The sequence below is a fragment of the Cyprinodon variegatus genome, unplaced genomic scaffold (assembly GCF_000732505.1).
Source record: "Cyprinodon variegatus isolate N-32 unplaced genomic scaffold, C_variegatus-1.0 Scaffold488, whole genome shotgun sequence".
NCBI lineage: Eukaryota > Metazoa > Chordata > Actinopteri > Cyprinodontiformes > Cyprinodontidae > Cyprinodon > Cyprinodon variegatus.
The window spans coordinates 556,102-571,955 of NW_015150941.1; the positions used below are offsets into that span (position 1 = coordinate 556,102).

General features: G+C 36.1%; 1 protein-coding gene across 2 annotated transcripts in view; it reads left to right on the plus strand.

Moving 5' to 3' along the window:
• Positions 1 to 15,854, plus strand: part of LOC107094518 (solute carrier family 23 member 2-like) — a 43,223-nt gene that overhangs the window by 12,702 nt on the left and 14,667 nt on the right. Inside the window, exons 2-6 of one of the 2 annotated variants that reach the window (XM_015390189.1) lie at positions 5,855 to 5,903; positions 9,085 to 9,308; positions 10,593 to 10,691; positions 12,700 to 12,816; positions 14,905 to 15,062. In XM_015390189.1, coding sequence (XP_015245675.1) covers positions 5,855 to 5,903; positions 9,085 to 9,308; positions 10,593 to 10,691; positions 12,700 to 12,816; positions 14,905 to 15,062 — 647 coding nt within the window. The remainder of the gene's footprint in view (positions 1 to 5,854; positions 5,904 to 9,084; positions 9,309 to 10,592; positions 10,692 to 12,699; positions 12,817 to 14,904; positions 15,063 to 15,854) is intronic. The other variant, XM_015390190.1, reaches the window with a different exon arrangement.

Here is a 15,854-nt window from a genome sequence, read left to right on the forward strand (position 1 = left end):
AGAATATCAGAAAAATCTACTTGAGTACAGTAACGAAGTATTTGTACTTCGTTACTTCCCATCTCTGCCAAAAGCCGACTCTGTCAAGTAAATTCACCAAAGACTGCCTTCACCTGACTCTTGGCAACAAAATATCACATTTATGACCAAATGTCCTGACTGTTACGGGCGCCGCCATGTTGATTTGCTTGTTTACCTCTAGGGAACAGTAGTATTGTAGATCGTCACTAGGAGGCGAGGAACCATGCTAGCGTGGTGTGTAGGGGGGAGCATTGGCATGGGTGTTACGATACGATTCATCTTGCGATACTTGAGTCACGATACAATATTATCCTGATATTGCGATATCAATATATAGTCCAATGTTTTTCCCATATATCAAAAGAAATGTATGGACGAAAAAGCAAGTGCTGTATATGTTCATCAGATGACTTTGATCATTTAGTCATTTCGGTATCCATGTTGTTTGGGGTTTTAGTCAGTCCCTGTCTTCCACAGTGACTACCTCAACTACAGATATGATGCTGTCCTGCACAGCAAAAGGGCTCCACAGCACCATCTTGTTTTTGGTAAAATGTTTTTTTTTTTTTCGTATTTTTTTTTTTAAATCAATGCGAGGAACTGAAAAATCGATATAATATCGGGTAGCAAAAAAATCACAATATAGCGTGAAAGCAATTTTTTTGCCCCACACCTCAGTGCAGATCAGTTTTCAGAGGGTAGTGTAAATGGGGCTTTATCGACAGGGTCCACATAAAATGTACCAACACCGGCATTTGTAACTGTGCTAGGGTAGTTTTCCAGGGTCCTGGATTAGGTTTACTCCACTTTGATCATGCCCAGAAACTGGACCCTGGAACCGTTAAGTGTTTCAAGCAGCCTAACTAGCACAGTGGAGTCTAGCTCTACAGAGCTCTGCTAACAAGCCTATAAGTGGTTCAGGTGTGTTAGGTTTATCGTTTCTGCATTCATTTGCATTTTTTCCATCATGTCTAACTATTCCTTATAGAATCTGGTTGGACTAGATCTCCTTCAAAGAAGTGGCTATAATGATAGTATTTACAGTCACATGTATGTTCCAGTCAGTACTTCTCATTCCTTTGCTACTGAAACATCCTCTGCTACCCACAGGGTAAACTCTCTTATCTCCTGTTACCTCTACTCCACATTAAAAAATCAGACCAGTGTAAACACGACCTTGCCTTTACATGTGCTCTCCCCACCGTGGGGAAATAAAACTCCTCATGTGTACATTGCGCTATAACTTTTCTGTCACCTGCCACCCTCACCGTCTCACATGACTCTTGCATGTCGTTTTTGTTAGCATATTTACATCTCATGAGGAATGCAATCTTCCATTCTCAGGTCGAAAGATTTTCTAATGGCTCAGCTGACATTGAAAGTGTATTTAGTGGTTAAAGTCCATAAGGGACCTATGGAACAATACGGCATGAAGATATTTTAGAGTGACACCTTTCAGCTTTAGTGTAAGTTTAAGGTATATCTGTGGCCACATCTGAAAAAAATCTTCCTCATTCCATAAAACTTTTGTTTCAGGATTTTTTTTCTTTTCAAAACGGGCAAATTATGACTTAAATAGCTAAGCTTTTAGTCTCAATAATAAACCATGGAAAATGTACATTTTATTGTTTTAACCTTGAAGTGCTTATCAGCATGTTAGAAACTAAGTCTCAGACCTCTTGCCTTCAAACTTGTCCTTTGTTCTGGAAGCTTTGATAACTTCTTATTGTCGTATGTTACTACATACAGTCCTCCTTACAGCGTTAAATATATTCCCAGAACATTTCTTTTAGTTTTACAACTAAAAGAAAGTTGACATTTTTTTTGTAGTATGACAGTGGTTTATAAGAATCAATTTAATTTAAACTAAAAAACCTTTTCATTTGATTAATGATGGAAGAAAATATGTTAAACAGAAATGAAGAGTTTCTTCATTTTCTACGGTCAGCCACATCTCTTGGTTACTCTACGCCTGCCTTCAATAAACCAAATTGCTTACATTTGATCTAAATTTTTGTCGCACACTAAATCAACAAGGTAGTCCAAACAGTCTGGATAAATGATGAGGCAGAACCAGTATATAGTATATACACTTTATAAGAGCAGCGTCTGACTTCTTACATGTGATCTTAAACCAGGTTTTCCAAAATAACTGTAGACCTGCTGCAGAGCTCGCATTTGCAGAGAATGCAGCCCAAATCTGTCGGCACTCAGTGTTGGTGTTTAGTCAAACCAGCAGGTTGATCGTCTATTTTGTCCTCTTCCTACTCTGGAGTCCCACACAACTGCTGCCTCTTTTCATGTCATCTAAAGCGATGCCAAACGATGAGCAGCTAAAAGCGATGCCAAACGATGAGCAGCTAACAGCCTCCCAACACTAGAATGAGATAACTTTTGAAGTTATTTTTATTCATTTCTTTCTCCACCAAGTTGCTTAACCTATTTCTGCAGAACTCACCCATTTCTTCCTTCTTCTCTCCAACACATTTTCCTTTTACATAACATGAGAATTGCACATAAAAAAATAAAATAAAAAAAAAAGCATAGACCTACAGATTTCATTTGTGTTGCATAACTAGTCTCCTCTTTTCTCACTCCAGTCTTTTGTGTTTGGTTGTGTGATGCTTTGTCGGGATGTGTGTGTTTGTCTGTGTGTGTACGACTGTTTGGTTGGATTCCCTGTCAACACCAGCAGACACCAAACCTGGATGAGTCGGGCTTAGGGGTTTTGTCTCTGGGGTGACAGTGCGTCTGCAGCATTTGAGGATTTCATGCTACAGAGCATGGCTCCTCTGGTGTTAATGCACGCCTCATCACCCGTAAGTCACCCAGAGGCTGCTGGGATACCTTGTCAGACTAACATCAGCCAGCTGATGCTCACCACTGGCTGATCCTCAACAGGACACCACAGAGGTCAATAGTTTGCTCTGTTTTCGGTAATTCGGGTTAATAAATTAAAAATTATTATTTCTGTTAAATTTGATGAGAGAAAACCGCAAATTTAGAATCTGAGAAATGTATTATAATAAATAAAACCAAAGAGTAAAACGATGTCTGTGCGGTGTAGGGGCTCCTTTTGCACTGATTCAAACGTTATTTCCTGCTGGCAAGGAGGTGGTTTAGATCATTTCTTAACGCTGGTCCTCAAGGCCCCTGCGTCGACATGTTTTAGGCATTTACTTGCTTCCACACACCTAACCAAGAGATCTTATAATATTGAGCTATTGTTGTCTCTAACAAGAATTGGTACCAACTTAGGTCCAGCTGGCTTCAGATGAGGGACCAGGTTCAGTTTTATCTCAAACGATTCTAGAAAATACATAACCCTAGTCTTCAAGGCCCCTGTGTTAACATTTTTTAGACGTTCACTTGCTTCCACACACCTAACCTGAATGAAAAGTTGATTTATGGCTTTTGATGGCTGTCGAGGAGGTGATAGAGTCATGAATCGTGTGTTTGAGTAAGAGATGCACCTAAAACAATACTCTATAAAAACAAATGGTGAAAATAACAGTAAAATACCAGCAGCTTTGGTAGCCAGGAAAATTCGGTTTTAAAAAACGTCAATCTGTACAAGACAAAACGGTCCATTGTTTTGGTAACTTTAAATTTTACAGTTGAAAACATTTTTTTCACTGTAAATCATTGTAGAAAAATAGATACCATAAACATTTAAACATTATTACAGGGAAAACCTTTTAAAACAACTGTAATGTGCTAAACCTTTTTAAAAGCTAAGTTAATAAAAAAAAAAAAAAACCTGTAAAAGTGTAAAACATTTTATTTCGACCAGTAAATTTTCATAGTAAATTCCTGGCAACCAAAGCTGCCGTTATTTTACCATACAATACATGTGCAAGATAAGTTTTTTTTTTTTTTTTTTTTTTTTTTTTTTTTTTGGTGTAAATTTTCAATATCATTGAAAATCAAATCATTAAGACAATTGTAAATAACTCCTGCCAAAGAATACAGTACAGATCAGTGTTTATATGATCACAAATCGCTATAAACCTTGACAATGTAGTAATGGTTGAACGAAAACATGAAAAATAGTCACTTGCCCCTCACTGAACATCAGTAATAAGTCACCAAGTCTGGACTTGGTTGAAGATAGCCTTCAGACAGACCAGGGTTTAAATGTACATGGCATCAAAGAGATGAGCTCTGCTGGAGAAGTCAAACTGCTTTCACTTCGGTTTCACTTTGAACTGCGAGGATCTGCTCTGCTGAAGAAAGAAAATAGACAGTGACAAAAGACACACAATATGTTAAAATAAGCTTTCATAAAGTATTTCTTAAAAAGTGTGGTTGCAAGTCTTAAATCTAGTCACAAGGTGGTAGGACAGACCCAAAACTAACTCAAAATGCAAAAATTTGAAGTTTCTCAAACAGGGTATCGATTCTTATTTTTAATGGAAATTCAAAAAAAGGTTTCTAAAAAAAAAAAGTAGTTTCTTATATTAACTCTATACTTTATACCATCTATGGACAGAAACTGAATTTGACTTGCTAAAACAGAGTCTGGATTTACATGATTTGAAATGAAATTCTATGGTTTGAAAAGTTATTTAACGAAACTGTATTTTATGTTATGAAATTGAATTTCATTGCTTTGAATACTAAGTTTTACAAATTGAATTTTTGTTTTATATATTCCAGTGTCATATATCTTGGTACTTTAGAAAGCAGCTAATCAAACTTAGACTTGGACAACTTTTATTGTCATTTTGTATACACAAAATGTATACAGAACAAAGTTTCATTTTGCACAGCTTTCATGGCATTTCCATTTCTTAAAAGTGCAGCAATGATCAAATAAATTTAAATAGTGTGGGATAAAAACACATTGATAATGATTGACAAAAAGCATTGATATGGAAGATTCAGTTTATTAAATATATATGGTCAATTATAAATTTGGTTTGGTGTTGTCAGTTTGATGCAGTCTGTGAAATGATTTAGAGTTTTTTCAACAGCTCAGCTGTCTGATGGCGGGGGGGAAGAAGCTGTTTCAGAATCTTAAACAGATTCACAGCTTTATGTGGAACATCAGCTTAAATTATTTAGCTGTAAATTTAATGTGCAGAACTCAGTAACCTGTAGTTTTATCCAAATGATGCCTTACAAATTAAGGTTTAAGGACATTTTTATCTGTATGAGAAAGTATTATAAAATGTATGCATATTTATTAATTTTCATTTCACACATTAAATCACTGAGTTTCTTATTTCTTTAGAGTGTTTTTTTCCAGTCACTTGATTTTATTTGAAGTATTTAATAAAGTAAAGGACCGCTTTGGGTTTCACAGTCTTTTAGCTATTGTTGTCTTTAAGGAGGATTAGTACCAACTTAGGTCCAGCTGGCTTCAGATGAGGGACCAGGTCCCGTTTTATCTCAAACGATTCTAGAAAATGCATACATTTGTAGTTCTATAGATCTTAAACCAAATTAATGGTTTAATTCAGCCAAAGAATTTACACAAGTTTAAACTTTTTTTTTTTATACCTTGACCTCTGATTGTTTCTGTTACAATAAACACGTCTCAATGTATGTCTGCAGTTTGTTTCGGTGGACGGCTTTGCTGTGAAAACAGTCTTCCTCTCTGCCTTACCACCTTCTTATGAGCACATTAGTTACACTAATGCGTGTTGTTTGTGATTAAATGCTTTCTGTAAAATTAACTTTTGTCTCACCTCCTTCCTCCTCCTCTTCCTCTTTATCCTTGACCCCCTGTGTGTCTCCTCTGTGCCTCCTCCCCTGCCTATTCTTCTTGTTGCTCTGGTCCCTTCTTCGACTACCTTCTGCTTCTCCTTCTCTTGCTCCTCCCACACAGATGCTCCCAGCCGCCCAACTTGACAGGAGTGATGGGATGTGTCAACTAGGTATTACACCTATCCCAACATCTTACACTGCAAGCAGTGATAGTGGCCGGGGAGGGGTGGGTTTTGAAATCTTAAGGACTAAAAATACTATTAAAAAGGCAGAGAAAAATGAAGAAAAGATGAAGAATATAATCTCATATCTAGCAGGGAAGTTAAGGATGCAGTGTTGCCTTATGAAAACTGACTCATTAGAGAACTTGTGTGCCTCTTTTGATAAATAATGATTGGATTTAAAATGGGGGGCCGGGTTGTAAGTTTAAAATAGTGACTCCCAGCAGACTTATACTGGGTACGCCTATTTTAAAGTCATTCCCGTTTACATTCAAAAAGGTGCCACAGGCTGCAGAGCTAAAAATGCTCCCCTGACCCAGTGATGGACAAAAAAGCACCGTGTCTTTTACTTCAGAACTCTTCCTCTTAAAATTTAATAAAAAAAAAAAAAAAAAAAAAAAAACGAATGGTTTTAACAGCAAAGCTAGCATTTTTCATTTGTCACAAGTACAGAACAACAAAATTAACTCTCTGCATTGAACCCACCCAATTGGGGGAGTGTTAAGCATCTTGCTCAGGGACCCAGATAGGTAGTCTGTGGGAGTGGGGCTTAAACTGAGAAGCCCAATGCCCTAACCACTAACCGCCACTCCCCAAAAGCGTGAAGGGTCTTGTCCTGGCAGCTCATTCCCCTGGGGATACGAACCCAGGCTACCTGTTTGCAGAACAGGTGACTAACCACCTTAGCTAGCCAGCTGCCGGTGTTTAGAGTACACACCTTTTTTTTTTTACTTATTTTGCTGTTATTTATGCTAATCAGGCATAATAGAGCATCATGTGGCATGCAGCAAATTGGGAGCAGGATAAAATATTTTTTGGTTACATATTTTTGTTTATATGATCACTGAACCGGTGCTGCATACTTTAGTTTTAAATGAAATGTGTTAGAAAGCGACTCTGAAGCTTATCACTACCCTAGCTTTTGCAAAGCAGGTAGATCTGCAATTATTTTTAGAAAATGGATAGGGGGTAAAACAAATTACAGTAACCAGGTTTTGTATTTAAAAAAAAATAAATGTCAATGTTTTATTAAAAACACTGACATGTTTTAAAGAACTACATTTACTTCACTATTATGACTGCATTGTAGATATTTAAACTTAAAAGATGCCCTCTTTTTGCTGTGACTGTGTGTTTTATAATCCACTGAGGCTTGGTGAAATTATTTCAACAGAATTAAGAGTTGATGTGGAGACTTGCCCTTTAAAAGTGGTCAATTAAATAGAAATTGCAGCAATGAAATAGTTTGGTATTTGACCCATGTGGGAAGAAGTAAAGCCAGTGTTCTGTGATACACTCATAATCAGTTTGAAGGCTTGGATACACGTTAAAAGTTGGCTGGAATGGAAATTATATTTATCAGTTTTTGTAGGTAGGTTCTCAATATTTCATTGAGAACCTACTTGCACTAAGTTGCTAACTGGTTATGCAAGATGCTTCCGAGACACCGGCCACAACCAAAATGCTTGCGAACCTTCCGCCACAACAATCCCGCCCCCTTGATAATCGACCAATCACATTCACTTTATTTACTCGTGTAAAGTCAGACCCCACTTGGGAGAATTCGGAAATGCAACTGTTGGAACAGCCGTTTCCCTACGACCTTATAATGCCATTTACTTTATGTTTGAATTTAAATAATAGTCATTCAAATAAATAACTGTAATTGAAATAGCTTAATGCAAAGTAATCAATCACTTGCATAAACTCAACAGATATTCGTAATATTATTATTGCAACAGCTTTAACAGATGGGAATTTTACTATCCCTGAATTGTGAGGAATTTATGCCTGTTATAATTCTGAGCTTTTATTTTGACAGTACCTATATCCAGAGTGCTATGATTACACTTTACTGTTTATAATAGAATAGTTTTTTGAAAGAGGACTGGATTATCAACTTTAGATGGCTTCATGTTGACCACGCCATCGGCAAGCCTCTGGTGTTCCTCTGCTTGGGTGTTTTAAACAAAGTCCTCCATATTCAAGCATTAGAGAGGCAAAGTCAGCTGCTTTTGAATTTTTATTTAATAATAAAGGATGTTAACATGACCCACAGTTGATGAACCCAAAATTAATTCCTACTTGTGCACCAGATTCCTCTTTCTAAAGACCATGAAAGCTTCATGTTGTGTCATCGGTCAACCATGAATAAAAACAAGCTGTGCTAATGCATCAATAATAGCCTCAAATGTTGACTGTAAGTCAACTTTTGACTCTGATCAGTAAATCGATCCCTGACCTGGTGAGTTGTCTGTTTCTTTTACTTTTAACTCCAGTGAGCAGGTGTTGGACAGATTCAGTTTTTTTTCTAACCGAGTGGGAACCAGGGTTATATTTTACAAAGAAATGATGTACATGAAACTGAGAATAAGGCTCATTCATCATGTGACTAACAAAACAAGCTGAAATCCTTGTAGTACTTTTTTTGTTTTGTTTATATCATCATGGTTTTAAATTCTCTCTTAATCGCTCTGAACATTGTATTTCCCAATCCTTTGTATTTTATTTTATTCTGTCCGCTTTACTTTTCACCTCCCTATTGGATCTTATCCTGTTAGAAAGAGAAGTCAGTTTCAATCTGATCCCATTAGTAATTTGTGATTTTGAGATAATTCATGAGTCATTCAAAGAGGACTTTTACTTTATGAAATGAAGGCCAGAAATAAGTGTTGTTTAAATTATTCACGTTAATCCATAGCAGATGACTCACAGAAAATCAGCACATTGACACAAAATGTGTGTGCTTGACCTGGACATTATTTGTGCCAGAGATTAATTATTAAAAGAAACTAGTTGAAAACGGTAAAAAAAATCAGTGAAACCTTTTTTTAATCATCTGCAGTAACCATGAACGCCTACATGTGCCAAAAACAGAACTGAAAGGGCCTGATGTGAAACAAAGAAAGAATAAAAAAAAAAAAATCCCCAAAAAAAAAAAGGAAAGTGAATCCCTTCCTTTAAAAAACTAAAAAAAAAAAAAGAAAAAAAGCAAATTCTGAATATCAATCGGTCGAGACATTTGAACTTAAAGCATCTTGTGGTCATCTCTGTGTTTAATTAGAACATAAAGGGCTTTTAGTCTGGGTCAGAATATTAACTGTTCGGTTTGTTTGTTTTTTTGCAACAGGTGGGAAACTCCTTGATGATGATGATGATATTGGACTAAGGGATCAATCTGCAGTGTTCACACCAGAGCGAGACACAGGAGGGATTGAGGTAGAAGACTACATCATCAAAGAAGACAAGATGGGCGTGGGGAAGAACACCACCTCTAAATCAATAGACAGCAGCAGTGAGGGCGGAAAATATGAAGAGGAGACCAAACATGAAGCAGATTTTTATCCTATACCGGTATGTATGACTGATTTACAAAGTTAGACTCAAGCTCACACACACTGAACCAAAGACTAAGCTAATACTGTTTGGTTTGCTTCCTTTTAATAAGGAACAGGAAATACCAAAACCTTTGACAAATATAAGGTTTCAAGTTCAAAAAGACAGATGATATCCATCAGTTATTCAGTAAATGAATAATTATCATGATTTTATTTTTTTTTTTTTAGATCAACTTGAAGGTCTTTTCTGGCGTCTTAGTCTGTACCTTTTGCTTTGTTTTTTTTTTCATCAGCATCAGGCTGTTGATCTCTGAGCTATATATTAAGAGTTCAGGGATAAGAAGGTGTGCAGATTAATATACCGGTCAGCATTAGCTGAGAAAGATATGTGTATTTAAACAGGTAGTAACCATCCATAAGTCTAAATATTGTGTTTATCTATTTGTCATTTTATGCATCCTATACATCTATCTATCCATTTATTTATCCATCAGTTCTTTAACATCTATGTTTTTGTCCCTGTATCCATTTTCTATTTGTGCATCTATTCATCCCATCGGACATCCATGCGTTTTTACATCCATCTGTTATTTCGTTCATCCAGCCATCAATCTATTTTAGTGTTAATCTATCAATCTATCAATTCTTTTGTAAATCCATCCATCCATTTGCCCGTTTCATTTTTACTGCATCTGTAGAAATATTTGTGTTAAATTAAACTTTTAAGTCTCTCCTGTGTGTTTCTGTGTAAATCTAATGGTAAGCCATTAGCAGTGACATGAAGGGCAAATGTGATTGGTGCATGGTCTTTATTTTAAAAGGGTGCAGGGAAGAAAAGGTGTTTAGGTTGGAGATGAAGCTCCCAGTTTGTCAGTGGGTTGACATTCCTACCCTCACCACTGACTACAGCTGATGTTGGAGACAAAGGAAGCTAAAACTAACTAAAGTGTGATGTTTTGTCCTTTGACTAAATAAATCCCCACTATGCTGCTGATATTTTGGGGTTGGTTCCTGGCATCAATATTGCTTTTTATTCCTCATTTAAATTATTTTCAATGAAAGCAAATGTTACACAAGTTTGAATTTAAACCCAAAATAAACATTCATTAACACGTCATCTCATGACATGTTCAGGCATGGCTGCTGAATGAGCTAATAGTGATACAAGAAAGAAGGTAATTAAAAATATCGGCTGGCCAATGTATAAGTCAACCTTTAATGATGGATTTGGGATGAGTTGCACTCCAAGATTTAAAATAGATGTTTGAAATATACTTACTGTCTCAATTTGTGGGTCTAGGTGGTAGTAAATGGAGTTGGTGGTGCCACCGGAGATCAGGATACTGAGAACACCGAGCTGATGGCAATCTACACCAAGGATAATCAAGCAGCTGAAAAGGTAAGTGAAAAATGAAAGTATAGAAGTGAAATATAAACCAATTGTTGCAAAAAAAAGCAGACAGACAATCGCTGGGCTAAAAAAACATGACATTTATGGTAACCAACTTCTTCATCACAGTTAAACTTCCATTTATATGTAAGCTCACAGAAGGCACAGTTTGAAGGGAAGTTTTACAAGGAGAGTTTTTTATTTTTTATTTTTTTTTTATATACATATAAAAGCCAGGGCTTTTTAAAGGTATAGCTTTTATTATTAAGGAGCTGGACATGTCCTGCTGCACTGAATAGGAGAAATAAACGTTCAGGTTGTTATCAGGGAGATTAACCTGAACTGGATGAAATATTATACTGTTTTTTTCTGACTTTAATATAGTAAAGCTATATAACAGTAGAAGGACCAGACAACAAGACATGGATTACTGACTGCCAGTGTTTATCTACCTCTGCCTTGTTTTTTGTCTTCTTCTTTTCCATGATTGTGTAAAGCAGGGCTTATGATTACTGAAAAAGTTTAAGCGTAATGTTACTACTAAAAATATCTTAGCCCATCATTATCAGTCAACTTAACTTTTTCTGATTATGATTGTTTCAGTTTTCTTAAAGAAACATTTCAGATTTCTTAAAGAAACACTTTCTTAAAGAAACACAGATTTCTTAAAGAAACACTAAGCCAGCACTTAGGTCTTTGGACCTAAGTGCTGGCTTAATAAATGTGTATTAAATTGTTTTTTTTAGATCATTTGCAGCTTGAACTTTGAATGATTTGGATTCTTTGTTTCAATTCCAATTTCTATTCATTCCAATTCTTTTAAGAGGAAGTTCATTAAAGTTTATTTGTTATAAATAACCTGGCTAGCATTGTTGCAAGGGAACTTGCAATGCAAAAAGAATATATACACATTGATTCTCATAATATTACTATGGCCCTGATCATTTGCACAAAATACTACACTGTTTAGAAACTTTTAAAAATTCTGAAGACCTAAAAGTTTTATTTTGTTCCACAATAAAATGCAACATTTTTGGTCTGTCATATCTGTCTACTGTAGTTTATAATTTGTGCTAAACTAGTAGAATATTTGAAAATGTTGCTTAATTTTGCAATATGCAATATAAACAAAGAGTTACAGTATGAAGTATTTTTTTTTCCTGGTTTTATAGCAAATGCAAACCCCAGAGAAAATGTCATCTGCCCAGCTTCTAGAATAAAACAATGTTTTCCAACATCTTATTGGTTTGTTTTTGACTTCATTTCTGTACCTTCCCAGACTTTAGATGTGCCCTGCTTTAAATGTAACGGAGGCAGAGAAAGTCTGAATGCTTGGTACTTACAAAATCAGCTTATATCTTTGCTCTGGATATTAGGTATTGTGTAGTTTTTATTTATTTAAAGGATGAAAACTATTGGGAGAAACTTCTGTTAACCAGAGTTATCTATCTTTCTTTTTTTCTTTTTTTTTGCATTACTACATATTTGCATGAGTCCTTTTGTATTCAAAACCAACAGAGGTGCACAATTTCACTCTATCCATTAAGCAACCTGAAAGGACTGCTTTTTATACATGTTTTAAAGACAAGAGTTTCAAAAGGACAACTAATTTTGAGCTTCCTGAGTATTTTCTGTTTCTTTGTATTTGTAAGCAAAGGGATTTTTTTTAAAAGCTCTGCATTATGTATCCGATAAGATATGGATCAGAAAAGATACACTTTTTGGTTAACATTCATGTCATTCTCTCAGCTGTGCTTTTTTTCCTTTTGTCATCATGACTGTGCACTTCTTATTCATAGCATGACACTGCACTTTTTTGAGATGGAAAAGTTTTGTTTTCCAGTAGTCTTTTGTCTTGTTTTATCTTTTTTTTTTTCCCTTTGGAAATATACGCCCTAATCCAAACTGTTCAGACATGTTTGTCTAATTGCAGCTTTTAATGATCCAAAGCTACATTGGCAGGGCAGTTTAAGATAATCCTGATTTTTGTTTTCCTTCCTTTGCATTGTATGTATAGAGCTCAATTTCCGAGACACTTGACAGCACTGACAGCATGGATGCAAGGAGGATGGATATGATCTATACCATTGAAGACACCCCACCCTGGTACCTGTGTGTGTTCTTAGGCTTACAGGTCAGTGGTACATTAAAAGCTGGGTGGAGTGAGAAAGAATAAAACCACCTACACATGTATATGTCCTTGTCATGTCATGTCATGTTAGGGTTTTTATTCCCTGGGCGCCCATCTAAGAGAACACAAACATGAAGCCTTGGATTAATTCCCAAGGCAAAAAAAGTTTATGTTCTCACCAAGCGAGTGTTGCGTGCTTTGGTCTGACATCAGACATTGGTGATGCCTCTCCCCTTTATCTCTTGGGTCAGCGGTGGAAAGAGCTCATGTCTGAGAAATGGATGACCTTAACCCCTGTTTGTACAAATTACGCAAGTTTAAATCGCCGCAAAGGCCACACAATAACTATATTTACCAACACAAAACACATGGAATAATTCTTTAACTGATGTTTTAAAAAAAGAAGCGTTTTATGTCTAGAATTGTTGACCGAAGCATCAGTTTAAGAGCTTAGCAACAACCAAACACTTCCAGGTGAATAATAGTTTAAATAGATCTCTAGGAACGAGTGATCATTTGATGATGACTCAGCCAGACCTCTTTGGAAGAGATTCATATTGATTGTGTTTGTGTGTTCAGGTGTCCATTATGGGCACCAACCGCTACAACTATAGGCAGCCCTGCTAAAGAAGTGTAAAAGATATTCCTTCTTTTCATGGCAGTAGCATCATCATGCACTTAGTTATCTAACAAGTCTTATAAAATGGACATTTGATAATTTCTAATGGATGCCTCACCTTTACATTTTCTAGAGGACTGTTTATTTAGTAATACACTATTCCCATTACCCCTGATTATAAATGTGACTGTAAAATGAGGCCTGTTATATTACCTTCTATTAAAGATAAAAGATTAGGGAACATGCCATTTAACTGAGGCGTGTGTTTTTCCTGACATGCCAGAAAATGGCTATAAGTAAACAACTGCAAGCTTAAACCTGCTCTCTATCATAAATGCATGAAATGGGACTGGATGAGGACCTGCCACTAACCATGGGACAGTAGGACATCCACTTAGAATAAGTTTGATGTAAAAACAAGAAATATTGGCTTGTAATCATTATTTGCAACAAAGTAAAAAAAAAAATAGTAGTATTAACCTGACAAATGATGTAATGTGTTCTCCTGATGCCTAATTCTTTTAAAAGTGTGAATGACTGATATAGTGCATAGGCTGAAATAAATGTTTTGTGTGTTTAAAATAAATATTTTTCACATTTTCTGCAGACAATGAGCTTTTGGATGCCACATTTCTTCCTTTCAGTGATTTTTGCTGATTTGCTTCACAGTTAAATGGCATATTTCCCTTTGAAAAGCTTCAATTCAAATCCCTCGCCATTACACAGTTTATGTCTGGCCAGACATTATATGGTGTTGGGAGGCAATATCATCAAGTTATGTTTTATCTATGAAGCTATGATGGGTGGACTCCCACGTTATCTCAGCAGTCCATTAGTTCTAGCGTTTACCATTTGCCTACATACAAATGCCTGCTTTTAAATCGCACATTTATTCTTCCTCGTTATCTGTTTTAGTTTATGTTTTATGTTTGCTATCTTATTCAGGTCTCCTTTGGTTAAATAAAAGCAAATGTGTCTTTTCAGGAAATGCTACTAATCACCTGGAAGATTTAGATTAAACTAATCTTTTCATTTGACCAGCATGTCTTGGAGTTGGGCAGTGGAGCAGACAAGGCTTAAACTGCATCTCAAACCCTTGAGTTTGATTCGGTACACTTGGTTTTTTGGGGCAGTGAGCTGCTTCATTTTATTTTTCTTGTAAAGCAAAAAAATTACAAATTGTTTTTCATTTGAGTCATACAGCTGTTCTTCGCGTATCTTTCCCTAATTGTTTCTGCGCACATCTTTCTAACGTTTATGGTACTATCAGATCATGCAAGCAGCAAACCATAGAACATAGCTCATAGATGCTTTTTGATCAATATTTGCTTTCCTAAATACTGAAACTGTGTAAACAATCATTTTTGCCCAGAATCGACTTCATATTGGCTACTATTTTTGTTTTATAATCTAGTAGCTTTATATTTTTGTTTTACAATCTAATAGCTGACAGCATGCTCTTGTTTTTTCAGCACTACCTGACATGTTTCAGCGGGACCATCGCCGTCCCGTTCCTTCTGGCTGAGGCCATGTGTGTAGGCTTTGATCAGTGGGCCACCAGTCAGCTCATCGGGACCATTTTCTTCTGCGTGGGAATCACCACCCTACTGCAAACTACGCTTGGCTGCAGGTACACACACACACACACAAAGTCCACCTTGCACTTGTTGCTTCTGTCACTTTATATCATAAAGTACATCTTGAAGGTAAGGGCCATTCATGTAAAAAAAAAAAAAAAAAAAATGAAAGAAAACAATGTTCCTCTTCCTCCATCTTCCTCTCTTATTCATTGTGTTTGAAGCACGCTTAAGCAGTACTGTTCTGTATTGCAGTGTCTGCTCAGCGTTCTAGTAAGACTTAAAGTTCCTCGTTTTGTTCATTCTCTCCAGTTTGTTTCATAAACTTTGGGATGGAAAGTAAACACACTGGATTTACTGCACTTAAGGGAGCCAGTTACATGTTTTTGGAGTGTTGCATCACATATTGGCAAGAGAAGCGAAGAACTCCTAAGCTATAATTAATTAAATCCACAGGCATTTGTTTATGAGAAGCTACTTAGAAGACCTACTTTTCCAAAATATAAGTACAGACATGTCTGTATCAAATCAGTTGACCTACTTCTCAAAGATGTCCTCTGCCCTGAACACGTATTTATACTGATCTGTTAGCAAACAGTTTTTCAAAGGGTTTCTCCTCTTATTAGAGAAAAAGGCCGATAGTTTAAAAAGTAATGATGTAATTGATGTTGCAAGTTGTTTGTACAGACGCAGCGTTTGTACACTTTGTAACATTAACAGGAGGAAAAGGGTGGAAATGGTTCATTTAAATTTATTGGAACTGGCCCAAACTTATTTTTTTGTTATTAATTTTTTTAATTTAACTTTTCAACTTTTGACACAATCAAACTGCTCCACATCATATG